Genomic DNA, 27,433 nt, shown 5'->3' with positions numbered 1-27,433 from the left:
GCATGGCTGTGTGCTCAATTTTATACACCTGTATGCATACGGGTGTGGCTGAAATAGTCCAATCCGCTAATTTGAAGGGGTATCCACATACTTTGGTATTTATAGTGCATGTAAAATGTTGTTAGGTTGAGGGTTAATGCCACATTTGATGCAGCCCAGTAAAGACCAAAAAGTTACTAAAACTTGTGTCTTACCAGGAAAATAACAAATCCTGCTCATCCTTCAAAAAGGACCAAGTGTAAGACACGTTCTACAAAGTATCTACTAGCTATGCTACCACAATCAGTCAGACCTTGAGCATTAACAGAGAAATTGAGTGAGCAAAGAAAGAAAATCAACTGTTGAGCAAAGTACTTTATTAATAAAGGCCGTATTTATCTATAAACATGCAACTCATTGTGTCAAATATGGTTGAATGCTTTAAGATAGAACCACACACTAGATATTAAGTGAGACTAATTGTATACTCTAAGCATGCACATCAACATGGGAATTAACTAGTTTTTAGGTTAAGAAGCAACCTTAATTTTAGCAAAATACATATTCAATGGCAATAGAGATAGTTGATGAGATGACACAAGCTTATGCCAAGGTTAAATTACTAGGAGGCTGGCAGCAATAGGTGTACAACAGTCATTGTGGGGCCAATTGGAAGCAGATGCTCAGAGAGAGGGTGGACTCAGCGGCGGGCCACAGTGGTCCAGCCGTCATCGTCGGTCTCTTCGTTGGTCTTCTTGGCGCGACCAGCGTTCTCTTTGTCTTTCTCCGAGCGCCAGGAGCTCTTCTCTCCGTCCACTTCACGCTCAACCTCTCTGGGTCTGGGTGGAGCCGGACGTTCCTCTTTACGCACATCACGCTTCTCGTCGCCGGCACGGCGCCAAGAGCCTCCTCCTGTGTGCAGAGAATCTGTCTCGTTAGGGGATGACATCTTAACTAAGTACTGTGTATAAAAATACATCCTCCAGATTGGAAACACTGCCAGAGAACAGGGGTTACAGTAGTCTCATTTTTCAGGATATAGGCATGTATGAGTATTGCTGCATTAATAGGTTGATGCTTGATATCGGTTGACGCTTGCAATGAATACAGAGCTGTCTAAATGGTTTAAAACCAAAACTTTATACCGAAATGTAAAAACATGTGGCTAGTAAGGTAGGTTGCAGAGGACTCATCTTACCTTCTTCAGGCTCTCTGCTGGGTGGGGGACGGTCACGGTCATCCTTGCGCTCAGGTCGCTCTCGACGGATAGGAGGGCGATCCTCACGGTCAGGCTCTTCCTGACGAGCAGAGTCTCTCCAGCTTTTCTTGGGCACCTCATCATCAGCACCCGGCCTTCTCCAAGCACCACCACCACCTCCCTCCTCCCTGAAAACAGAGGTCCCCGATTATGGCATAAAAAAATAAAAACACCCGTAAGACTAGTCAGCTTTCACTATACGAGTAAAACCATCCACCAATTTAGGGGAACTCCTGATCATATAGTATACGAGGCTTCACATCACAGTAGTGCTGTTTGTAGTCCACATACTGTGCGTCTGACCTGGGTGGGCGGCGCTCAGGGAAGCGTTCGCTCTCCTGCTTTTCCTCTCCCTCGCCCTCTTCGCCATCCTTGCTGCCGCCACCTTCGCGGGGTGGACCCCAGCTCTCCTCGCGGGCCTTCTCCCTCTCACGCCAGCCACCACCTGAAGCAGACACCAGAGCAACTGCCCATGATCCAGCACAACATGTAAGAAGAACTGGCAAAAATTGCCGCTACACAAACATTTACTATTAGAAGTTTATGAAATATGAATTAACATAATTATATGAGAACAAGTACAAAGAAGCGGGCTTTCGACAACAACACACCATACTACACAAGACAAACATGCAACCACATTTCAATTATCCATATTTGGGACAGATTAAAACGGGAAACATCTATACCGGGCCGGCCAGCTGGCTTCCATGGCTTGTCGTCACGGGGTCCGCCCCTTTCGTCATCTCCTCCTCTCCTGGGGCCCCAGGTGTCATCATCAGCCCCACGTCTGGGGGCCCTGGACTCGTCTGTGCCTCTGCGGGGGCCGTCATCAAAGCCACGGCGGGGACCTCGGTCTTCGTCAAAGCCACGCCTGGGGCCATCATCGAAGCCTCTGCGGGGAGCGCGGTCCTCGTCCCCCCCCCTTCTAAGACCCCGGTCATCATCCCCAAAGGTTCTCCTTGGTGGACGGTCCTCGTCTATGCCTCTGCGCAGGGGGCGGTCGTCGTCCCCAAAGCCCCTGCGTGGGGGTCCACGGTCGTCGGCTCCACCACGGCGAGGGCCGTCTACTTCTCTCCTGGAGGGTGGCTCTCGGTCTTTGTCCTCGCCGCCATCGGCTCTCCAGTCCCTAGCGAGAAAGGACAGCATCATTATAGGACAGGTCACTTTGACCAGTGAACACAAAGTATTTTAAACCAGGTAAAATGCTTCAAATATGCAATCTGAATGAAATTCCACTCACTTATCTGGTACGGCGTCACTATAGAGAGTAACAAAAGATTTTTTTGACCAATGAACAAAATGTATTTTTAACCAGATGAAACGCTTCAAAAGTACAGTCTGAATTAAGTCCCACTCACTTATCAGGCACTGGGCGACGCCTCTCCGATTCAACCTCAGTACGCCGCCTCCATCCTCCTCCTCCCTCCTCCTTCTCAGCACCCCAGTCCTAGAGAGGAAAAGAGTGTACAACACTGAGTGACAACTTTCATTACCATATATATATATATAGTATGTGTGTGTGTATGTGTGTATGTGTGTATGTATATATACATACACACACACACACACTCAGCAAAAAAAGAAAACGTTCCTTTTTCAGGACCCAGTCTTTCAAAGATAATGTGTAAAAATCCAAATAACTTCACAGATCTTCATTGTAAAGGGTTTAAACACTGTTTCCCATGCGTGTTCAATGACCCATAAACAATTAATGAACATGCATTAATGAACATGTGGAATGGTCGTTAAGACACTAACAGCTTACTGACGGTAGGCAATTAAGGTCAAAGTTATGAAAACTTAGGATACTAAAGAGGCCTTTCTACTGACTCAAAAACACCAAAAGAAAGATGCCCAGGGTCTCTGCTCATCTGCGTGAACGTGCCTTAGGCATGCTGCAAGGAGGCATGAGGACTGCAGATGTGGCCAGGGCAACAAAATTGCAATGTCTGTACTGTGAGACGCCTAAGACAGAACTACAGGGAGGCAGGACGGACAGCTGATCGTCCTCGCAGTGGCAGTCCACGTGTAACATCTGCAGGATCGGTACATCCGAACATCACACCTGCGGGACAGGTACAGGATGGCAACAACTGCCCAAGTTACAGGCTGAGAGTGGCTGGACTGAGGGCTTGTAGGCCTGTTGTAAGGCAGGTCCTCACCAGACATCACCAGCAACAACTTCGCCTATAGGCACAAACCCACCGTCGCTCATCCTGACATGACCCTCCAGCATGACAATGCCACCAGCCATACTGCTCGTTCTGTGCGCAATTTCCTGCAAGACAGGAATGCCAGTGTTCTGCCATGGCCAGCGAAGAGCCCGGACCTCAATACCATTGAGCACTTCTGGGACCTGTTGGATTGGAGGGTGAGGGCCATTCCCTCCAGAAATGTCCGGGAACTTGCAGGTGCCTTGGTAGAAGAGTGGGGTAACATCTCACAGCAAGAACGGGCAAATCTGGTGCAGTCGAAGAGGGGAGATGCACTGCAGTACTTAATGCAACTGGTGGCCACATCAGATACTGACTGTTACTTTTGATTTTGACTCCCTCTTTGTTCAGGGACACATTTTTCCATTTCTGTTAGTCACAAGTCTGTGGAACTTGTTCAGTTTATGTCTCAGTTGTTGAATCTTGTTGTGTTCATACAAATATTTACACATGTTAAGTTTTTTTAAAGAACACCATATTTGCAACATTATGATCATTTCATCTCATACCTTTAACTGATATTTTTGGGACTTCATAACTTAGTAAACAGGGAAATGGGAGGACATGAATGTACCACTTTCCACCGAAAATGTCAAGAAACTTCACTTTTTACTTTAAGATGGCTGCCTGTGCTTCTCGCTCTCAGTTCGCCGGTGAAATAGAAGTGCATTTAATTTCATGTCGCTCTTTTGAGCGATCAATGAAGGAGAATCATCACTGAGCGAACAAAACTTAAGCGCTATATAAACCCATTTATAAATATTATTATTATTTTAACATCCCTCTAAAGTGAGCCACCTTTGACTCAACAGAAAGAAAGCTGTGAGAAAGTGCTCTGGAGGAGATGTTGGCAAGAATGTGTCGTAGGCTACCTTAGCTTCTCCTCTGGGTTTCTCCTCAGACCTAGCAGGGGCCCTCATCTCTTCCTCTCTGCGGCGCTCACGCTCCTCGATTTCCTGCTGTCGGGCTCGCTGCTTCCTCTCCTGCTCCTCTAGTTTGCGCAGGCGCTCCTGGTACTCCGCCTCCTCTGCCTCGCGTGCTTCCTGCTCGATGCGCTCACGCTCCTCGCGCTCTGCAACACCACATGGATAACATGTCGATTCAGACAACAGGACACTGAAGACTATGGGGCAACCGTCACATGGGACACCCAGATGAACAAACACCAACCAACACACATCGACCCGAAATCTGTGTTCATAACTTACGTTTTTGCAGATGTCTTCCATTGACATCAATTAAGTTACTATTACCTTTCAGAGAAACTAAGAGTTGATAAGATCTAAAATAACTTGACATCCATACTATATACACCAAGTATTGTCTGGGCCTGAGGTGTAACTCTGAGGTACCTTTCTTGAGCTGCTCCTCGTGGATGCGCTGGGCCTCCTCCTCCTTCTGGCGGTAGAAGGTGTTGCGGCGGTCCTCCTTGCGCTGAATCTTCCTCTCCTCTAGACGCTTCTTCCTCTCCTCCACCAGGCGCTCCTGGAACTGTTTCAGTTTTTCCTTGGATGGTAACAAGACAAATATTGAGGTGTATTCTTAATAAAACAAAAAGAGCTTACTGAAGTGTATTCTTAATAAAAGGGGGAAAAAATAAAAATAACTCATGGTAGAACTCCATTGGCAATTAACACTTTTTGGGGTGTTGTTCCTGCTTTCTTTGTAGTAACTGATAAGCTCTTTAAAGTAAATATTCACCCATGTTGAATGTTATATTGTTTTTGTGCATCGCTGAGTGATGTTCTATCGATTCCCTGGGCCAATTCATGTTAATCTGAGATATAGCCGTTCAAGCAGGCAGAAATTCTGCCGGTTATGACGTAGTATTGAGATAAAGCTGCTCGCACTACACTGGAAGTTAATAGGACTTTTAGATTGCCAAAACATCCGTCATACATGTCGGATTTCAATACTGGCAGATGTCATAATGTGGTAGGTTGTCTTCTCTCGAATGAGCCATTGACCATATATTCCTACCGCAAGAAATGTGTAATTTAACATGGGGTCTAACGGTGTTCACACCTTTCAGACAATGTTTGTGAACTCAGTGCGGTTTGCTTAATTTTTGTGCAGTGTGAACACTTCAAAAGGAACTCAGACCCCTCAAAAGAGTCCCCAACAGAAACCATCTCAAGAGGTGGTCTGTGTTAACTCGAAATGACACAACGACAAGTTTCCAGTTTAACAAAGTTTACTATACCGTATGAACACACTCAAAGGTAGCCATTACACTCAAGGCTAGGTCCATCAACGACTAGACTTCCTGCGCATGCGCACTCTTGACTGAGTGATAGCTCCGTAATAACAGAAATATAGGGATACTTAAAACATGAACTTAAGTCTGAGCTTGGTTCGCTTGAATTCTGCGTCCGGTTCCCTTTTTTTAGGGCAATGTGAACACTCCCCCGGTTTGCTTGTTATTAATCCCGCGCCACACACTAGACTATTGCAACACCGTTTCCCCTGCCATAGGCCCTCACATTGGTGTCACAAAAGAGAGAAAATGTTGTGCAGGTTCATGGGAAAAAATGTGTGCTGTTTTTGGATATTGATTAGCGATTATCAAGGATGCACAGAAATTCCAAAATACTCTGTGTGGACTTTAGTTCAGATTATTTGTTTGCGATGTGATCTACAGGCTTCATAAGTTGTTTATTCAATAGTGGGGTTTAAATAGCGTGAGATGACAACATATTTGGTGAGAAAACATAAGAGTACAAAATATATTCGAGCTCTTAAAGGGGCAGTAGCCTACATTGGGTGTACAATTTTCAATTACAGCATTATTTAATCTGCAGTTATTCTTCTGCTATTTATTCTGTTACCAATATGTACATGTTAATAGTATCTTCTGATTGCATTTAGTTAAAAGGTGAGCCATAATTGTAATCTATTAGCTTCCAAAATGTAAGTAGGTATATCTAGCTGTCCGTTAACACATTCGGATGGAATGGCTTGTCCTGCACTTTGTAAAAACCCACAGTGCATTGAATGAATGTTGGAAAAAGATCTTGGTTCCTTTCTAAACATAGCAATGTGAATGCAAAGAGGACTCACACCATAAAATAGGTGAAGTGAAATGGCAAACGTCCTCAAAGGCAGCGTGAATAAAGAGAACAGATCTTTTGCTTTTATTTTTACCACAGAGTTTACTTTAAAAGAGGACTGAGATTGGTTCTTTTAAAAAGGACTATATGTGAAAACACCTTAACACATTTCTCCTATTTGTCACTCGTCATGCAATGGACTGATGAGTAACAAATAGGAGAAATGTGTTAGGGTGTTTCCACATAGAGTCTATTGTGATTGTCAGACTCCACTCTGAGGCATGGTGAGATTGTAGACTCTTAAATTGATAGTGCAGTTTGTTTTGGCGATATTACAGCCAACTAGCTACTTCACATGCTAATATTGACTTTAGTATTATTGTGTAGCTATGTTAGCTAGCCCGCCCATATATAGAGCACTGCATTGTGGGTTTTGTAGTCGACTTGAGCTGCATCAGATTTCCACATGCTGCTACCAACCTTATTATAACGACTCAATGAAAAGAAAATTCACAAGAAATATTGTTCAGTGTTATGGAACACTTGAAATTATAGAAATGAGTGGTTTGGGGTGGATTTTCCCTTTAATGCCATTGCCAATGGGCTTCAAGAATTGGTGGTTTCATGCAAATTTTAATTAAGCAATAAGGCACGAGGGGGTGTGGTATATGGCCAATATACCACAGCTAAGAGCTGTTATTATGCGCAATGCCTGGATACAGCTCTTAGCCGTGGTATATTGGCCATATACCACAAACCCCGAGGCGCCTTACTGCTATTATAAACTGGTTCCCAATGTAATTAGAACAGTAAACAGTTATTTGTCATAACCCTGGTATAACACAGCTTTCAGTCAATCAGCATCCAGGGGCCAAACTACCCGGTTTTAAAAATGGCATTTACCTCGTAGATGAAGCTTCGAGCGTCTGTTATTTTGCCCACAAAGTTCTCCTTGTCCTCCATCATTCTGGACATCCTTTGCTTGTGCTCCAAGGCCCTCTCACGCTCCACCTTCATGTTGCTGATCTACAACACAAAAACAGATGGACCATAATCCTTGACCATTGTGTAACCACAATTAAAATGTTTGTTTTTTTAATCACTAAAAACATGGACCAGTCAGCCTGACAGTTTTCCATCGCTAGAGCGTTCAGTTCGTGCTTGCCATCTACAATGGCTTTGTGTTTAACATTCACAAAAGGCATAGACACCGAATAAATATATTGTCTTACCCTCTCCTCCTCTTGGAGCTCCCATAACTCCATGTCCTTGACACGCTGCTCCTCATAGGCCTTCTTGATCAAGGGGATCTCCTCCAGACGTTTGGCCCTCTCAAAGTAGTCAATCTGCAAGGACAAGTCCACACATGAAACATTGAGAGAGTCATTTCCCCACTAGTGGAGGTCTTTATGCATCACCTGTTTAACAGGCAAGACCAAAAACAAAAGGAATTTACATTTGCTGAAATGTAAATGTCTTCACCTTTTTCTCCTGGTTCTTCAGGCGGTCCTGAAGCTCTCTCTTCTCCTTCTCAAGCTGCTCCACCTGTTTGGACATGATGTAGTCAGGGTCCAGATCCTCAAGGTCCTGTGCAAAGGGAGGTAAACAGTTAGTTCATTTCACCATTGTAGATCCACACTTCATTCCCAAAACTCATTCTAGATATAGATTTATATTCCGGACTCCGACATTGCTTGTTCTAACATGTCTTAAATTTCTTGTTCTTTTTACTTTTGGATATTGTTGCAATTTGAGCTAGAAATATAAGCATTTCGCTGACCTGCAATATTGTATACGTGATCAATAAACTTTGATTTCAGATGTTATCTATACTGACCAAAAATAAATGCGAATATTTCAAAGATTTTCCTGAGTTACAGTTCATAACGAAATCAGTCAAATGTAATCAATTCATTAAGTCCTTATCTATGGATTTCACATGACTGGGAATACAGATATGCATCTGTTGGTCACATATACCTTTTATTACAAAGGTAGGGGCGTGGCTCAGAAAACCAGTCAGTATTTTGTGTGACCACCATTTGCCTCACGCAGCGCGACAGAGTTGATCAAGCTGTTGACTGTGGCCTGTGGAATGACGCCCCACTCCTCTTTAATGGCTGTGAAAAGTTGCTGGATATTGCGAGAACTGGAACACACTGTCGTACATGTCGATCCAGAGCATCCGAAAATGCTCAATGGGTAACATGGCTGGTGAGTATGCAGGTCATGGAAGAACTGGGACATTTTCTGCTTCCAGGAATTGTGTACAGATCCTTGCGACATGGGGCCGTGCATTATCATGCTGAAACATGAGGTGATGGCGGTGGATGAATGTCACGACAATGGACCTCTGGATCTCGTCACGGTATCTCTGTGCATTCAAATTGCCATTGATAAAATGTAATTGTGTTCATTGTCCATAGCTTGTGCCTGTCCATACCATAACCCCACCACCACTATGGGGCACTCTGTTCACAATGTTGACATCAGCAAACCGCTCAAATAAGCTTTGTGTGTCTATGGAACATTTCTGTGATCTTTGATTTCAGCACATGAAAATGGGACCAACAATTTACATGTTAATTTATATAATTTTTGTTCAGTGTACATTCCAGGCAAACACTTATGGTACTGATAAGGGTTTGACCCATTGGGGGAAAAAACTTGTCTTAAAGTCGATCTCAACGTGATCTTTTCATGTCTAACAAAGCAATATGTTGGACGGGTGTCCGAGTGTACAGCTTAGTTGAGCTTGTGTGTAGTTTACCTCTATATCGATGTCTTTGAAGGCCTTGGCTCCCAGTTCGGTCTTCTTTATCTGCTCCAGCCGCTCACGCACAGTCTTTTTCTTGATCTGCTCGTGCTCCTGCATGATGCGCTCCTTCTCGCGCTCCTTGGCCTCCTGGCGCAGGCGCTCCTCCTCTGCCTTGCGCACCTTCTGCAGCTCTGCCTCGCGCTGCTCCAGCTCCTCTTTCTCCCGCTGGATGTTGAGGTTCTCCAGACGCTCCTTGCGCTCCTCGATGGTCTGCCGGCGGGCCAGGATGCGCTGGTGCTCCTTGCGGCCGTTCTTCAGGTAGGCGGTGATGGCTAGCTGGCTCTGCTCCTCGCGCACTTTCTGGAAATAGTGGACAAGAAGGTAGAAGAGTGAGAGATGGGGATAGGTTTGTTAGAGCGAGAATGAAGAGGAGCAATAAAGATCGATACTGCGTGAAACCCTTATTCATGCACAATGTGAATTGGTGGTGTGTGTGTGTGTGTATGTACGGAACAATACATATAGTATTGGGCCAAAATGTTACATTTTCAAAACGCCTTAAATACCTTATAATAATTTATGGAATGCACAATGGGATGATGGAATAGAAAGCACGTTTTGATATTTTATCAGGGAGGACAGCGACGTTGTCTACTTTTTGAGGGCTCGCAGTGCATGTACAAATGCTATCTCGGCGGGAGGCTGTGCTCACCAGCATGGATGCAGGCTTGATGACCTGGATTGCCTTGGCCAAGGAAGACGACATGGCTGTCAGCTGGTTCCTGATCTGGGCAGAGGGCATGTTCTGCAAGAACGGCCCCACGGGAGAGTCCTCTTTGGTCGAGTAATTCAGGTCCGAACCAAAGCTCAGGTTCCGAGTGGTATGGTCAATTCGAACCTAGAAAAAGACATTTTAAAAAGATTTCAAGTGTGCCATTCTGTGTAACGAACAGAAGTGTGTTAATATTTTAGTTGTGGAAATACTGACTGAATTCAAAGTGTATAGGTATGAAAAAAACGATGTATTTAGGTGAAAAATCTACTTGGTTGTTTGTACAATTTTGCACAGAGAATATTATTGACATGTCCAGTTCTCTACCTGCAGATCGCAGTGTCGGGCAGCATCCACAATGGAGCGCTCCAATTGGAAGGGATCCACAAATGGAACCAGGGAGGCCAGTCGGTTGAACTCAATGCTTTGATAGATCTGCGCCACCTAATATCCAAGAAAGAAATAAAACTGTGTTCAGTGATTAGTTAATAGGACCACAATTTATATGAAATACATGACATGTTACACAGCATATCGTTACAATCAATGAAAACATGCATTCCACATTATAGCAGGCTTGAGGGCCACGTCGGGATTTTTATTTTGACCGTTTGTTAGTAATAAAAAATAAAAAAATCAATGCGCGCCGTAAAAAGGGCAGTTATTTACTTTCTATCAGGTTTTAGATGTTTAAATGTAGTTTAATCCGCTTTTTTTTTGGTTTACTAAATCCACCGTGGGTATTTAAATCGGTTTGCGGGCCTCCTAGTGCCCATCCCTGCACTATAGAGTTACAAGGACAACAGACACAGTTAATAATAAAGATATATTGTTTGCATTATATTGAATCAGTTATTGTTTGGCACATATTTGTGCCATTTAATTACGAGTGAGATTAACAGACCATTAAAGTATAAGTGAGCAATCCAAAATGAGCAACAAGTCACCTGCTGCAGCAGCCTGAGAATGGTGTTACTCTGCAGGTGGGGAACATATTGCTGGAGGTCCGCCTCCTTCTCAGACTGGTCTCTCACCCAGTTCAACACCTAAGAGGAAGGTCAATACCACAGATTAAGAAAAATAAATGGTAAATGAATCAGCCATGACACAAATAGTTGTAATTTCAGAGGAATTATGTGTATGTATTTTATTTTGTTTTTCGGACAGTTGCAAGACAAATTGCCCAATGTTGCGTCATTGTAACTTTTCTGAATTCAAATGTTACCTTTGTTACTCTTCCGCTCAGCTTCAGTGGGTGGAAGTCCATCTCCAGCCAATTGTACAGCTCCTTCACTTCAGGTACAATGTACTGCAGCAAGTTGAACCGAACCTAAAGGGGAAACATAACATGCACATAGCACTGTGAACAACCCCTGACAAAAGGACAACTAAAAAAGAAACAGCAGTTGGTTAAACTTTCTCTGACTTCTCTAGGGGTAAAAACCAAGTCAGCCTATTTTTGGACCTGGGTCACAAGCTAACGTCATGCAAGTAAATCTCAGCAATGGAAAAACGAGTGTTTATTTGAATTGTTCCTTGTGTAGTAAACAAATGTATCTGTATGGGTAGTTCACAGGACTAAAACAAGTTTACCACTAGAATACACACTCCTAACACTGACATATGGGACATACTGTTACTGGCCTGCTCACAAACAGAAATATATGGTTATTTCTATAGTCTGTTCCATGCATGTGGGTACATACCATGTCATTGATGAGGCTCTGGCGGGTTGGTGGGGACTGCAGGCCCAGTAGTGTGGCCAGCCTACGGTGTTTCTCCACAATTATGCCGTCCATGTCCAACAGGCGGGCGATGTCTGTGCGTTCCGGGGTGATGGGAATGGACAGGGTGGCCAGGAGGACCCTTGTGGACATCCTGAGGGAGAGAGAGGAGAGCCGTGAGCAACTGCCTGACCTGCAACCTTGGATCTACCCATCACCAAACATTGATGACAAAAAGCACACTAACATGAAGAGGAAGGGGGCAGTGTCCTGTAGTGTAACAAAAGGCTCTGATTAGTTGCAAATGGGGCAGAGATGTGAGGGTGACTGATCGAAAGGTGATTAAGGTGAGAGAGAAACCATAAGTCCGGTTGATGAAAGGTCTGACAATTTTTGTTGTTGTTGTTAAGGGAATGTGCCACACATTCCAACAGACTGGTCAGGACTGGGCTTGCATACCTCTGCATCTCTTCCTGGGTGAGGTTCTTGCGCATCTCCCTGGAAAGGTGGTAGAGGCGATGGAGGGTGCAGGCGTGGAACAGGGCATTCCCAGACTTCCAAAACACAGTGGACACCTTGTTATAGTAGTTGGCCATAAGTTGAGGCTTGGGGGGCTTCTTGGAAAGGGCAAAGAGACCATGGATGTCTTCCACAGCCTTGAAAGCTTCCTGTAAAAATCAAAAATCTAATTTCACCATTCATAACACATAAAATCAATGTTCATAAAATGTAGATAAAATTGCCTGTTGAAAAAAGAAAATGGCCAATAAAAGTATTCGAAATGCAACATCGTTACAACTAAACATCGCAAGCGAATCATATTTGACATACCTGCCAGAGCTCCATGGCGATGGCACTGTCCAGTTGCACCAGGCGTGTCTCCAGGTGCATAGACTGGCTCTCAGGGTTGTTCAGGTTGATGGCTGTGCTCTGGTTGTGGTGGCGCTGGATCTGACCCAGATGCATGCGCAGATTGTCACAAAGCTTCCGGAACTCTGCCTTACGGGTGTACTGAAGGCAGAACTTGAAAGCTGTGGAGTACATTAGGATAAGATTGGGATCAATAAGGAGCAATAAATTGATTATGGTGCCAGAAAATATGAGTAAACCTAACACTACAGTCACAGCATATTATACTTATGCATCTCAGACTAATATATATCTAATATATATTTCTAATAACAAGATTGTTAGATATTATCAAACCTACACTCAAACCGGGCACTGAAAATGTACATCAGGGGGCAGCAAAAGGCAGCACGCAAGTGATTTTTTGGGCCCCCCCAAAGTTCAGTAAAAATTATTTTAGTTTTTGGTTAAAAAAAATACTAATCACCAAGAATTCAGCTAAAAAATAATAATTTCAGGAATCTGTTTCTAAGTATTTCCACAAAAAAATAGAATGTTTCAATGTAATCAGGTAGGAAATGCTATTTTCCAAAACAATCTTTTTGGGGTCAATTTGCCGTGTACAAATTGTTATAATTATGTTTGCTCCCTGACCATCCACCGACAAATTGGGTGAATGTAGTTGCCTACCCGGATGTACAGCTTACAAGTTCAGATTGTGCTCACCTTGTTGGGCAATGTCATGGTAGAGGCGCTCCACCTTGGAGTTGTTACGCAGCAAGTCCAGGCATTGGCGGTAGGATTCCCACAGAAATTTCACCCAGGGAGTGAGCAGCAGACGGTCTGTACGATCCTGGGTGTCTTCACCACTCACAGCGCTCAGAAGTACACTAGGATCACACAAGGTAGTGAAGTCATATTTGAGCTCACAGAACTACACCGTCAACATTGCATCACTGTGCACACATCACCACCATGCTAATGGTTTACAGCAGAGGCGAAGCACAATAGTTATCATGTTTACAGCTATTAAAAGGTGGGAACAATCAATAAGTTTGCAGATAGTACAATTTATCTGAAATATAGCATCAGCCCATCACATTGGAATAAGGTTTCAATGGACCCATATCTCAAAGTTCAATAAAAGATTCCTAGTTAAATAAAAGGTTAAATACCTCTCAGGAGTCTGGATGTTGTCAAGATCCTCAATGTCCAGGACCATCTGCTGCGACTCCCCCTTGGCTGTCTCCGTCTTCTCCTCGGCCAACTTCAGGTAGGCTCGAACCACATCCTCAAGGGATTTGATGTTCACCTACAAAACAAAATAGAGGGTCATACTTAACTCCGGCAGGTGAGTGACTTTGTAGGATCAATAGCATCCCACATTTACGCTTGTCCAAGAGAGGGGTTGGTGTGCTGACCTGCTGGCAGATGTTCTTGTACTGGTATAGGCCCTCCTTGGCCAGGTGGCTCTTGCGCAGGTCCACGCAGAGCTCCAGGTACTTGAGCATGATGGGCTCGTGGATCTTCTGCCATGTTCGATGCTTTTTGCTCTTAATGACATCGTACAAAACATCCAAAGCTGGCTGCTTTTTGCCCACCTCCAAAAACTCTGTAAAAACATAGCACATTACATGAAAAAGGATGGAAAAAGTTCTGAAGGTGAATCAGTTGCTGCAATATAACTTTCATGCACAAGGGACACCTAATAGATTACAAATATCTGAGTCCGGTTTCTTTCCTACAACAGCCAAAGATGCAACGAGAGAACATTGTTAAGAGCATCATTGAGGCATGTGTCGATACTGATAAGATAGAAAGAAAGGCAGTCCGTCTCTCAGATCAGCTTTCTCCATTCAAATCTTACCTTGATATTATAATTATTCCACAATAATGACAGATCAGCTCCTAGAAAGATATCACTTATGGCCGCAAATATTGAGACGGCTTATTCTAACGCTTATCCTATAATAACGTACTTAATCATGATTTGGCACACCATTGCACACATTAGGCTACACATCATTAAATATATTGAGGCAGAAATTACAGACAGTAGCCAAATAAAACAACATTGAATTAACATGATTTCAACATCATTTCAATATCATTGAAATAACAGTATATGGGCCTGTGTATCCTGTACTTTAGTTAGGCTGTTTATATTTGAATGCAGTCATCTCGGCTCTCATTTGAAGCATATTTTTTATCCTTTGCTTGTTTATAACAACTGCAGAAATTGGCAACTTTGGATTTGTAGTCAACTTCGTGATGTTATCGACGGTCACAGAGAGATAAACATCTTGATCTGTTTAGTGGACGTCTGTGTATAAAGTGACGCGGCAGGGGGGGGGGGGGGAAACACATCTAACCACGCATTTTGCTGTTCTTCAAGTGGTCTGAGGCAGGCTTTAGATTTTGAGCTTTTTCACGTGCAACTTTAGTAATGATGTCGAATGAGATTTAACGATGCTTCTACGAAGGTTCGTTCTAATGATGAACATAGCCTTAAGATACTTTCGGGAAACGAGGCCCTGATAGCTGACTGTATTTATCTTATTTTTTATTATCACATACACCGGACAGGTCCAGTGAAATGTGTTGTTTTACAGGGTCAGCAATAGTAGTACGGGACCCCTAGACTAAAGGTTACTGTCCTAACAGCTAGGCTACCAGCTGCACTTTAGCTACTATAGTAGCTATTTAGCTACACCCCAAACCAGCCATATGTTATGACTAACAAGTGACAATATAACTGCAAGATTAATTAGTACAGAGAATGTTAGCTATGACAACATCATTTGACAACCGACTTTCAAGGGGGGGGTCATGTGCAAACCCTGCCCGGGGAACAGGGCGATACAAAACGAACTCGCCCATAGATAGCCAATCTTAGCTGGGCCTTCTGTTTTGGTGATCCAATCTAGCTAGTTACCTAGTTAGTTATCCAAGACAAGGCTAAAAACATTAACCAGCAGCAGCTCTTACCTTTCAGTTGATGTGGCGAAACCGAATATTACTGACTTCCGAGTGAGTTGAACAAGTTGATCCCCGTGTCAGTTAGCAGCTTAGCTAGGGGATATGCTAATACGTTAGCTAACCCTTCAAGGCTAGGACGTGCTGACGTTAACGTTAGTTAGTCAGTGTGAACAAGATGGTAGGTACTTTTCGATGCACCCGGCCTAACATCAGTGACAGACATAAATCTGATCGGTGTGACTTTAGATTTCAAGTACTATAGCTGAATTGGCCGGGCAATGAGACCTTTTAACGTAATTATGGGTGGTGTTATTCAAAGGCCTAGTGATACGGGTGGCTTGAATGAGTACCTATACTTACAACATGTCTTCTCCGCCATGCGTAGCTAGCGAACCACGGCAAGCCAATGTGAATACATAACTGGGACGCAAGCGCGGACATCTAAGAAATGATCATATATGACTCACCATTTGCTCGTTTGAGAGCATTCTCCGGTCGTTGGAAATATGCCGGCATTTTTCTGACTTTCTCGCGGAATGAAGAGAAGGTTGGTTTGGGTGAATTTTACTAATTTCACCGGTCCATCCGCGCCAGGCATTCACCCGTTTCGACAAGCTCCTAGGAAAGGATTGAACCACGTGAACGGCCCACATCAGTGACGACAAAGGTTCCCGTATGTAACAGAAGAGACGTACATCAGATAGAAAGGCTGTAATGTAAGTAAATTATTAAACGTATGTATATTGATTGAGGAAAATGTATTACAATTTCATTTGATTTTTTTTCATGACGTTGCCGTAAAGAATTAAACAAATAAATATAAATTCAATATTTAATAAACATTAATTTGGTTTGCAAGCATTTGAGATGAAAACATGACCTGACATTTAATGTGACATTTAAATATGAGCACAACATAAACAAAAAAAGGAAATTTGTGATACATTGATTGGTGGTAAATTACATCTTTTTTTCTATGAGAAGATAAGAGGAATTAACTGTTCTAATATAGTATTTCTATAGTGACGATACAGTAATACCGCCAACACAGCAGGTGGCACCAAAGAGATTAATCCTAAACGACGAAAAAGTCTGCATTTGTGCTTGTTTCTTTCTTTATACTCCAAAAAAAGTAAGTGTAAAAAAAGACAGACTTTTTCAGGCTTTTCTTCAAAGGTAATTTTATCATCTACTTCTATTCGTAAAGCAACCGAAGAAGAAGAACCAATATCAGGAAGTAGGAATATATTTTGATAGACTTTGCTTTTTGAAAGCGTCACTGTTAGCTAATTATTTATAAATGTTATAGATTTGCTCACTCTGCACTATCATAATTGCAGATCTGGACCATACACACGGTAATTGTACTTTCATTAACTTTGTTTCCTAGTATTGTAGCTATAGTTACGCGCATAAGTGTATTCTGCAAACTGTAGCTACATAACTTCTCATTTCAAATGTTATGGCAGTCGAAGTTATTGTAGCTAATCATTCATTGTGGCTGGTTTATGTAGGCATAACCTTAGCTGGGTTTGTCGACTCCACATATTGGTGGAGTGAATGTTAGGTTGCCACGACAATCCGTTGGTACCGGGGAAAAGACCAGTGTGTTGTGAACATCATTAGCGTGAGCGACAAGAGTTGAATAGGTTGTTCGCCTTCAAAATAAAGGTTCCGCATTGAAGCTGATGCAAAAGGTTGCAAATCGTGAAAACATGACACAATTGGACTAGATAAGGCGTTGGAAGGTTATATAAATTCAACAAAAGACAATTAGCTAGTTCATTTGACAAAGTAAAGTAAAAAATCAGTTGAAATCTGTGGATGTACTTGAATTCAGAATTGCATTGGGGGCATACTTACAGTACCAGTCAACTTTGGACACCTACTCATTCAAGGATTATTCTTTATTTATACTGTTTTCTACATTGTAGAATAATAGTGAAGACATAAACTATGAAATAACACATATGGAATCATGTAGTAACAAAAAATGTGTTTTAACAAAAATATATTTTAGATTCGATAAAGTATTCCTGGCATTCTCACAACCAGCTTCACCTGCAATGCTTTTCCAACAGTCTTGAAGGAGTTTTCACATATGCTCAGCACTTATTGGCTGCTTTTCTTTCACTCTGCAGTCCAACTAATCCCAAACCATCTCAATTGGTTTGAGGTCGGGTGATTGTGGAGGCCAGGTCATCTGATGCAGCGCTCCATCACTCCCCGACTTGGTCAAATAGCCATTACACAGCCTGGAGGTGTGTTGGGTCATTGTCCTGTTGAAAAACAAATGATAGTCCCACTAAGTGAAAACCAGATAAGATTGCGTATCGCTGCAGAATGCTGTGGTAGCCATGCTGGTTGGCACGATGGCACCAAAAAATAGGGCAGCTCTGCTTTTAGCTCCTAAGCAACTTTGCAGTATTTTGCTTTTTGTGTGTTATTTCTTACATTATTAGTTCATACGTTTTTTTGTGTTATTACATACGGAAATAACTTTCAGGTATCAGAGCGGCGGTAACTCACCTGCATTACGACTTTCCCGAATTGGATGCTTTGTTCGTACCCCCAGCGCAATTTAACTGATTCCAGAGGCTGATCCAAAACAGCACCGGCGGAGAAGAGGTATTGGGAGTGGACTTCTAGTCCGACTCAGGAGGTGCGCACACCATCCACCGCTTCCGAGTATATTACTAGCTAATGTTCAGTTTCCGGATAATAAAGTAGACAAGCTTAGGGTGAGAATCTCCTTCCAGAGAGACATCAGGGATTGTAACATACTCTGTTTCACGGAAACATGGCTCTCTCGGGATATATTGTCTTCGTCCATACAGCCAGCTGGGTTCTCGGTATATCGCGCAGACAGGAATTAAAGAACTCTCTGGGAAGGCCTCCCGGGTGGCGCAGTGGTCTAGGGCACTGCATCGCAGTGCTAGCTGCGCCACCAGAGTCTCTGGGTTCGCGCCCAGGCTCTGTCGCAGCCGGCCGCGACCGGGAGTTCCGTGGGGCGACGCACAATTGGGCTAGCGTCGTCCAGGTTAGGGAGGGTTTGGCCGGTAGGGATATCCTTGTCTCATCGCGCTCCAGCGACTCGTGTGGCGGGCCGGGCACAGTGCGCGCTAACCAAGGGGGCCAGGTGCACGGTGTTTCCTCCGACACATTGGAGCGGCTGGCTTCCGGGTTGGAGGCGCGCTGTGTTAAGAAGCAGTGCGGCTTGGTTGGGTTGTGCTTCGGAGGACGCGTGGCTTTCGACCTTCTTCTCTTCCGAGCCCGTACGGGAGTTGTAGCGATGAGACAAGATAGTAATTACTAGCGATTGGATACCACGAAAATTGGGGAGAAAAGGGGATAAAAATAAATTAAAAAAATAACTCTCTGGGAAGAAGAAAGGCATATGTATCATGATTAACCACTCATGGTGTGATTTTGATAACATACAGAAACTCTTGTCCTTTTGTTCACCCGACCTAGAATACCTCAATCAAATGCCGACCGTATTACCTCCCAAGAGAATTCTCTTCGGTTATAGTCACAGCCGTGCATATTCCCCCTCAAGCCGATACACCGATGGCCCTCAAAGAACTTCACTGAACTTTATCCAAACTGGAAACCAAATACAGTTGAAGTCGGAAGTTTACATACACCTTAGCCAAATACATTTAAATTCAGTTTTTCACAATTCCTGACATTTAATCCTAGTAGAAATTCCCTGTCTTAGGTCAGTTAGGATCACCACTTTATTTTAATAATGTGAAATGTCAGAATAATAGTGGAGAGAATGATTTATTTCAGCTTTTATTTTTTTCATCACATACCCAGTGGGTCAGAAGATTACATGCACTCAATTCAGTTGTTTAACTTGGGTCAAACGTTTCGGGTAGCCTTCCACAAGCTTCCCACAATAAGTTGGGTGAATTTTGGCCCATTCCTCCTGACAGAGCTAGTGTAACTGAGTCAGGTTTGTAGGCCTCCTTGCTCGCATACGCTTTTTCAGTTCTGCCCACAAATTTTCTATGGGATTGAGGTCAGAGCTTTGTGATGACCACTCCAATACCTTGACTTCGTCCTTAAGCCATTTTGCCACAACTTTGGAAGTATGCTTGGTTATTGTCCATTTGGAAGACCAATTTGCGACCAATTGCGACCAAGCTTTAACTTCCTGACTGATGTCTAGAGCTGTTGCTTCAATATATGCACATACATTTCCCTTCCTCATGATGCCATCTATTTTGTGAAGTGCACCAGTCCCTCCTGCAGCAAAACACCCCCACAACATGATGCTGCCACCCCAGTGCTTCACGGTTGGGATGGTGTTTTTCGGCTTGCAAGCCCCCCCCTTTTTCCTACAAACATAACAATGGTCATTATGGCCAAACAGTTCTATTTTTGTTTCATCAGACCAGAGGACATTTCTCCAAAAAGTACATTTGTTGTCCCCATGTGCAGTTGCAAACCGTAGTCTGGCTTTTTTATGGCGGTTTTGGAGCAGTGGCTTCTTCCTTTCTGAGTGCCCTTTCAGGTAATGTTGATATAGGACTCGTTTTACTATGGGTATAGATACTTTTGTTCCTGTTTCCGACAGCATCTTCAAAAGGTCCTTTGCTGTTGTTCTGAGATTGATTTGCACTTTTCGCACCAAAGTACATTCATCTCTAGGAGACAGAATGCGTCTCCTTCCTGAGTGGTATGACGGCTGCGTGGTCCCATAGTGTTTATACTTGCGTACTATCGTTTGTACAGATGAACGTCGTACCTTCAGGCATTTGGAAATTGCTCCCAAGGATGAACCAGACTTGTGGAGGTCTACAATTTTTGTTCTGAGGTCTTGGCTGATTTCTTTTGATTTTCCCATGATGTCAAGCAGAGGCACTGAGTTTGAAGGTAGGCCTTGAAATACATCCACAGGTACACCTCCAATTGACTCAAATGATGTCACTTAGCCTATCAGAATCTTCTAAAGCCATGACATTTTCAGGAATGTTCCAAGCTGTTTAAAGGCACAGTCAACTTATTGTATGTAAACTTCTGACCCACTGGAATTGTGATACAGTGAATAAGTGAAATAATCTGTCTAAACAATTGTTGGAAAAATTACTTGTGTCATGCACAAAGTAGATGTCCTAACCGACTTGCCAAAACTATAGTTTGTTAACAAGAAATTTGGGGAGTGGTTGAAAAACGTGTTTTAATGATTCCATGTAAGTGTATGTAAACTTCTGACTTCAACTGTATCTCTATGGTAGGCAAAAGTACTCTGGTGAGCCAGACCGGGAAACTTCTTAATCCTAATAACCGTACTCCCTCCTTTGTTATACTGCTGTGGGGAGACCAGTCTAAATCTCTTCGGGGACTCTGGGGCAGATAAGAGGTTTATGGATGCTACTCTAATTTCTGAATTAGGTATTCCCACTCAACTTCCCTCTGTTTCCATGGACGCTAGAACACTGGACTGACGCTCCATTGGTAGAGTTACCCACAGCACTGTTCCTGTTAATCTACGGGTTTCAGGAAATCACAGTGAGGCAATACAGCTGCTCCTCATTGAGTCTCCCCATGTTCCAGTTGTTTTGGGATTTTCTTGGTTTACGAAACACAACCACATTATTGACTAGACCACAAGTTCAATCCTGGGTTGTAGTCTGTTTTGCCATTCCCATTGCCTCGAAGCAGCGCAGCCTTCCCCGAGACAGCCTCCTCAGGGCTTGAGTCAAGTCTCAGATTTCTCTACCGTCCCCACAGAGTACCACGACCTCCTGGATGTTTTCAGCAAGGCACGGGCTACTTCTCTTCCCCGGCTCTAACGTAAGTGTATGTAAACTTCTGACTTCAACTGTATCCTGAGGCCGTATTTATTGTAGCTGGGGATTTTAACAAAGCAAATTTGAGGAAAACGCTAGCGAAGTTTTACCAACACATTGACTGCAGCACTTGCTACTCAGCTCTTCAAAATGCCTACAAGGCCATCCCCCGCCCTCCCTTCGGCAAATCTGATCATGACTCCATTTAGCTCCCCTCTTCCTATAGGCATTAACTCAAACAGGAAGTACCTGTGCTAATGACTATTCAACACTGGTCTGACCAATCGGAATCCACGCTTTAAGATTGTTTTGACCACGCGGACTGGGATATGTTTTCCGGGTAGCTCTGAGAATAACATCGACAAATACACGGATACGGTGACTGAGTTTATCAGAAAGTGTATAGGAGATGTTGTACCCACTGTGACTTTTTAAAACCTACCCTAACCAGAAACCGTGGATAGATGGCAGCATTCGTGCAAAATTGAAAGTGCAAACCACCGCATTTAACCATGGCAAGGTGACTGGGAATTTGGCCAAAAACAAACAGTGTAGTTATTCCATCCGTAAGGCAATCAAACAGGCAAAACGTTAGTATAGAGACAAAGTGGAGTCACAATTCAATGGCTCAGATACGAGACGTATGTGGCAGGCTCTACAGACAATCACGGACTACAAAGGGAAAACCAGCCACGTCGCGGACACCGACGTCTTTCTTACGGACAAGCCAAACACCTTCGCCCGCTTTGAAGATAACACAGTGCAACCGACGCGACTCCCAACCAAGGACTGTGGGCTCTCCTTCTCCATGGTCGACGTGAGTAAGACATTTAAGCATGTTAACACTTGCGAGGCTGCCATCCCAGACGGTATCCTTAGCCGCATCCTCAGAGCATGAGCAGATCAGCTGGCTGGAGTGTTTACAGACATATTCAATCTCTCCCTATCCCAGTCTGCTGTCCCCACTTGGTTCAAGATGTCCACCATTGTTCCTGTACCCAAGAAAGCAAAGGTAACTGAACTAAATGACTATCGCCCCGTAGCACTCACTTCTGTCATCATGAAGTGCTTTGAGAAGCTAGTTAAGGATCATATCACATCTACCTTACCTGACACCCTAGACCCACTTCAATTTGCTTACCGCCCCAGTAGATCCACAGACGATGCAGTCGCCATCGCACTGCTCACTACCCTATCCCATCTGGACAAGAGGAATACTTACGTAAGAATGCTGTTCATTGACTATAGCTCAGCATACAACCCCATAGTACCCTCCAAGCTCATCATTAAGCTCGGGGCCCTGGGCCTAAACCCCGCCATGTGCAACTGGGTCCTGGACTTCCTGACGTGCCGCCCCCAGGTGGTGAAGGTAGGAAACAAGACCTCTACTTCGCTGATCCTTAACATAGGGGCCCCACAAGGGTGTGTGCTCAGCCCCCTCCTGTACTCCCTGTGCACCCATGACTGCGTGGCCACGCACGCCTTCAAGTCAATCATCAAGTTTGCAGACGACACAACAATAGTAAGCCTGATTACCAACAATGACAAGACAGCCTACAGAGAGGAGGTGAAGGCTCTGGGAGTGTGGTGCCAAGAAAATAACCTCACTCAATGTCAACAAAACAAAGTAGCTAATCGTGGACATCAGGAAACAGTAGAGGGAGCACGTCCCTATCCACATTGACTGGACCCATTGGAGCAGGTGGAAAGCTTCCAAGTTCCTTGGTGTACACATCACTGACCAACAGCGCCTCTTCAACCTCAGGAGGCTGAAGAAATTTGGCTTGGCACCTAAAACCCTCACAGACTTTTACAGATGCACAATCTAGAGCATCCCGTCGGGCTGTATCACCTCCTGGTACAGCAAATGCACCACCCGCAACCGCAGGGCTCTGCAGAGGGTGGTACGGTCTGTCCAATGTATCACTGGGGGCAAACTACCTGCCCTCCAGGACACCTATAGTACCCTAGGTCACATGAATGCCAAAAATATCATCATCGAGGACAACAACCACCCGAGCCACTGCCTGTTCATTCACTATCATCCAGAAGGTGAGGTCAGTACAGGTGCATCAAAGCTGGGACCAAGAGACTAAAATACAGCTTATATCTCAAGGCCATCTGACTGTTAAATAGCCATCACTAGGCGGCTTCCGCCCGGTGACATAACCCTGCACCTTTGAGGCTGCTGCCCCATATACATACGGGTAGCCTAGTGGTTAGAGTGTTAGGCTAGTAACCGAAAGGTTGCAAGTTCAAATCCCCGAGCTGACAAGGTACAAATCTGTCGTTCTGCCCCCTCACCCTCTGTTCCTAGGCCGTCATTGAAAATAAGAATTTGTTCTTAACTGACTTGCCTAGTTAAATAAAGGTAAAATTGAAAAAAATAGACTTGAAATCACTGGCCACTTTAATGTTTTACATATTTTTTGCTTTACTCATCTCATATGTACATACTGTATTCTATTCTACTGTATTTAGTCTATGCCACTCCGACATTGCTCATCCTAATATTTATATATTCCTTAATTCTGTTATTTTAATTTTAGGTTTTGTGTATTGTTGTAAATTGTTAGATATTACTGTGACACTGTTGGAGCTAGAAACACAAGCATTTCGCTACACCCGCAATAACATCTGTTAAACAAGTGTATTTGACAAAACATTTGATGTGTGCCTTTAATTCTAAATAAATCAGTGTCACCAGCAAAGCACACCCACACCATCACACCTCCTCCACGCTTCAAGGTGGGAACCACACATGCGGAGATTATCCGTTCCCCTATTCTGTGTCTCTCAAAGACACGGCAGTTGGAACGAAAAATCAAAAATTTGGACCCATCAGACCAAAGGACAGATTTCCACCGGTCTAATGTCCATTGCTCGTGTTTCTTGGCCCAAGCAAGTCCCTTCTTTCCTATTGGTGCCCTTTAGTAGTGGTTTCTTTGCGTGAATCAGGCCTTCGTGTTCGAATTTCTGCAGTCTCCTCTGAACAGTTGATGTTGAGATGTGTCTGTTACTTGAACTCTTTGAAGCATTTATTTTTGCTGCAATTTCTGAGGCTGGTAACTCTACTGAACTTATCCTCTGCAGCAGAGGTAACTCTGCGTCTTCCTCTCCTGTGGCGGTCCACATGAGAGCCAGTTTCATCATAGCGCTTGATGGTTTTTGCGACTGCACTTGAAGAAACTTTCAAAGTTCTTGAGATTTTCCAGATTGACAGACCTTCATGTTTTAAAGTAATGATGGATTGTTGTTTCTCTTTGTTTATTTGAGCTGTTCTTGCCATATTTGACCAAATAGGGCTATCTTCTGTATACCACCCCTACCATGTCACAACACAACTGATTGGCTCAAACTCATTAAGAAGGAAATAAATTCCACAAATTAACTTTTAAGAAGGCACACCTGTTAATTGAAATGCATTCTAGGTGAGTACCTCATGAAGCCGGTTGAGAGAATGCAGAACGACTGATTTTTTCCCCCCTTCGTCTGCTTGGGAATTCGATCCAGCAAACTTTTGGTTACTGCCCAATGCTCCTAACCACCAGACTACCTGCCTCTCCATATAAGTATGCTCCCAATGCATGTCTGAATTCAAATACATCCACTGTGTGATTGACTGATTTGTACTTTTTGGGGTAAAATTAACAAATTATTGTCCGTTGCCTAATTTACATAACAGCATTGCAATCTTAGCATTATCTGGTCCAACTGTGGCATGATGCCACTATTTTTATCCGTTTCAACAGGGAATTTTTATTATAGTCAAACTGCTGATTCCACTGTTGCACATGCTAATGTTGAGGAGTGGAGGAAAAACTCGGATAGTATAATCTCTTAATTTGATATAGTTAGTGAAAATGTTTTATCAGAGATTTTGCTCTCTTTCTTGTTCATCGGATGTAAAAAATCTCTCAATCTGCCATTGGCGCCCATACATAACCCCCAAGGTTGCTGTTAGATCTTGTTCATTCTCATATTAAATCACATACCATGAATGGTTTCTCATTAGCTGGGAATGTTCCTGAAATGTCCGATACAACATACTTTGGTGATCTTGTTATCAATAGTACTCGCAAAACACCAGTCTCAACGTCAACAGTGAAGAGGCGACTCCAGGATGCTGGCCTTCTAGGCAGAGTTGCAAAGAAAAAGCCATATCTCAGACTGGCCAATAAAAATATTAAGATGGGCAAAAGAACACAGACACTGGACAAAGGAACTCTGCCTAGAAGGCCAGCATCTCGGAGTCGCTTCTTCACTGTTGACGTTGAGACTGGTGTTTTGCGGGTACTATTTAATGAAGCTGCCAGTTGAGGACTTGTGAGGCGTCCGTTTCTCAAACTAAACACTCTAATGTACTTGTCCTCTTGTGCCCCGGGGCCTCCCACTCCACTTTCTATTCTGGTTAGAGACAGTTTGCGCTGTTCTATAAAGGGAGTAGTACACAGGGTTGTACCAGATCTTCAGTTTCTTGGCAATTCCTCGCATGGAATAGCCTTCATTTCTCAGAACAAGAATAGACTGAGTTTCAGAAGAAAGTTCTTTGTTTCTGGCCATTTTGAGCCTGTAATCGAACTCACAAATGCTGACGCTCCAGATACTCAACTTGTCTAAAGACAGACTTTTTTATTTCTTCTTTAATCAGCATAACAGTTTTCAGCTGTGCTAACATAATTGCAAAAGGGTTTTCTAATGATCAATTAGCCTTTTAAAATGATACACTTGGAATAGCTAACACAATGTGCCATTGGAACACAGGAGTGATGGTTGCTGATAATGGGCCTCTGTACGCCTATATAGATATTCCATTAGAAAATAGTCGTTTCCAGCTACAATAGTCATTTACAACATTAACAATGTCTACACTGTATTTCTGATCAATTTTATGGACTGATCAAAAAATCAGTATTTCTGATCAAAAAATGAGTTTCTTTCAAAAACAAGGACATTTCTGTGATCGCAAACTTTTGAACGGTAGTGTATATAAACAAATCTTCAAACATTTTGCAACGAAAACGAGAGTTTCTATTGGACAAATTCAGGAAGTTCTCTCACCGTTTTGCTTTGTTTGGTTCTTAAACCTCTTGCTGTGTTCCGGTCGAATTGGACCGATTTACAAGTTTTCTCTTTGAAAAATGTAGTTAATTTAATCTGATTGTCATAAGGTTCATTTTGTGGCAGCACAATGACCAAACGATATACTGTATGTGAGGCTCTTGATTATATCTTTGATCATGATACTTGTGAGGAGGAGAGAGGCCAGGAAACTGACAGTGAAGATGCATTAGAGGAGAAATTAGTCTGTGATAAATAGCACAATATGTTTCATCTGAGTATTTGTTATAGTCAAAATAGTCCATACATTATGCTTTTTTTACTCAAAAACAAGTTGTATGAGCTCCGGTCAATGAGGCCTACAGACAATAAATAGCAAATAGAAGTTCAAAACTTGTAATGTTCACAAGAACTTAAGTTGATAAAATGATCTAACACAACATTAGGTGATAATATGTATTAATATGGATTCATAAATCAGCTATAAATGGGGCGGTCATTTTGGACTGCGAACACATAATTAATTAACATGAAACGAACACAACAGGAGGGTTAAACAGTAAACAGTTTTCGTTGCAATACATAATGAATACACCCCTGCTCCTTACAAAGGTAAATTGTTTTATAAGGGATATTCAATGGAGATTCGGTTTTCTCTCATCAATATCTATTGAACCAAGCATGTCATGATTATAGAAATAGTAATGGTGTCTTTTTGTATGCACTAACTCCTCCATGGTTCGTTGGACAAGGCCTATGAGGAAAATTAATGGAGCTTTTGTAGTGTTTTTGGATAAATGACGAAAATAAGGTCTGTGGTAAACACAGGCTTAGGAGATCTTATACGTTTTGTTCTGTGAGAAAATCTTCATCAGCTAACATAACTTTTTGTGAATCTTTAAGAATGTAGGTGATAATACTAATAATAAAAATAAAAAAATCACAAAGGCTTCATAATTCATAAAGGTCATGTTAACTCACTGCTA

The 27,433-nt window shown here is 43.1% G+C and overlaps 2 protein-coding genes across 9 annotated transcripts in view; one reads left to right on the top strand and one right to left on the bottom strand.

The window, feature by feature from the left end:
- Positions 1-339: 339 nt before the first annotated feature.
- LOC129853412 (eukaryotic translation initiation factor 3 subunit A-like) lies at positions 340-16,206 on the bottom strand. Of its 6 annotated transcripts, none has more exons than XM_055919451.1 (23): positions 16,053-16,206; positions 14,028-14,218; positions 13,782-13,918; positions 13,333-13,496; positions 12,589-12,788; positions 12,217-12,425; positions 11,740-11,911; positions 11,259-11,363; positions 10,981-11,079; positions 10,361-10,477; positions 9,974-10,159; positions 9,274-9,621; positions 7,986-8,090; positions 7,736-7,849; positions 7,407-7,529; positions 4,806-4,959; positions 4,326-4,525; positions 2,599-2,687; positions 2,481-2,498; positions 1,927-2,366; positions 1,529-1,682; positions 1,178-1,365; positions 340-891 (listed from the first exon to the last, which is right to left on the bottom strand). In XM_055919451.1, the coding sequence occupies exons 1-23, from the start codon at positions 16,099-16,101 to the stop codon at positions 680-682; spliced, it is 3,774 nt and encodes a 1,257-aa protein (XP_055775426.1). In that variant the 5' UTR covers positions 16,102-16,206; the 3' UTR covers positions 340-679. The 6 variants fall into 6 exon arrangements, with proteins under 6 accessions (XP_055775426.1, XP_055775398.1, XP_055775409.1 ...); XM_055919423.1 differs by having other exon boundaries at positions 1,529-1,703; positions 16,053-16,205; XM_055919434.1 differs by having other exon boundaries at positions 1,541-1,703; positions 16,053-16,205.
- Positions 16,207-16,217: 11 nt separating this feature from the next.
- dennd10 (DENN domain containing 10) overlaps positions 16,218-27,433 on the top strand; it is an 18,576-nt gene continuing 7,360 nt past the window's right edge. Inside the window, exon 1 of one of the 3 annotated variants that reach the window (XM_055919496.1) lies at positions 16,218-16,301. The gene's annotated coding sequence lies outside the window, so the exon portion shown is untranslated. Of the gene's footprint in view, positions 16,302-16,652; positions 16,944-27,433 lie in introns of those variants that run through there. The other 2 variants (XM_055919480.1, XM_055919490.1) reach the window with 2 other exon arrangements.

This window comes from Salvelinus fontinalis, chromosome 1 (assembly GCF_029448725.1).
Source record: "Salvelinus fontinalis isolate EN_2023a chromosome 1, ASM2944872v1, whole genome shotgun sequence".
NCBI classification, from domain to species: domain Eukaryota; kingdom Metazoa; phylum Chordata; class Actinopteri; order Salmoniformes; family Salmonidae; genus Salvelinus; species Salvelinus fontinalis.
Note: the sequence above shows the minus strand (reverse complement) of the source record. Positions and strands in the feature narration are given on the sequence as shown.

Excerpts from the sequence above, each read along its gene's own strand:
- LOC129853412 (XM_055919423.1), bottom strand. The coding sequence starts at position 16,101 with ATGCCGGCATATTTCCAACGACCGGAGAATGCTCTCAAACGAGCAAAT. Across the intron at positions 12,426-12,588 it reads TCGCCATGGAGCTCTGGCAG|GAAGCTTTCAAGGCTGTGGA; the intron begins GTATGTCAAATA and ends TGATTTTTACAG. Across the intron at positions 4,960-7,406 it reads CTCGAAGCTTCATCTACGAG|GAAAAACTGAAACAGTTCCA; the intron begins GTAAATGCCATT and ends TTACCATCCAAG.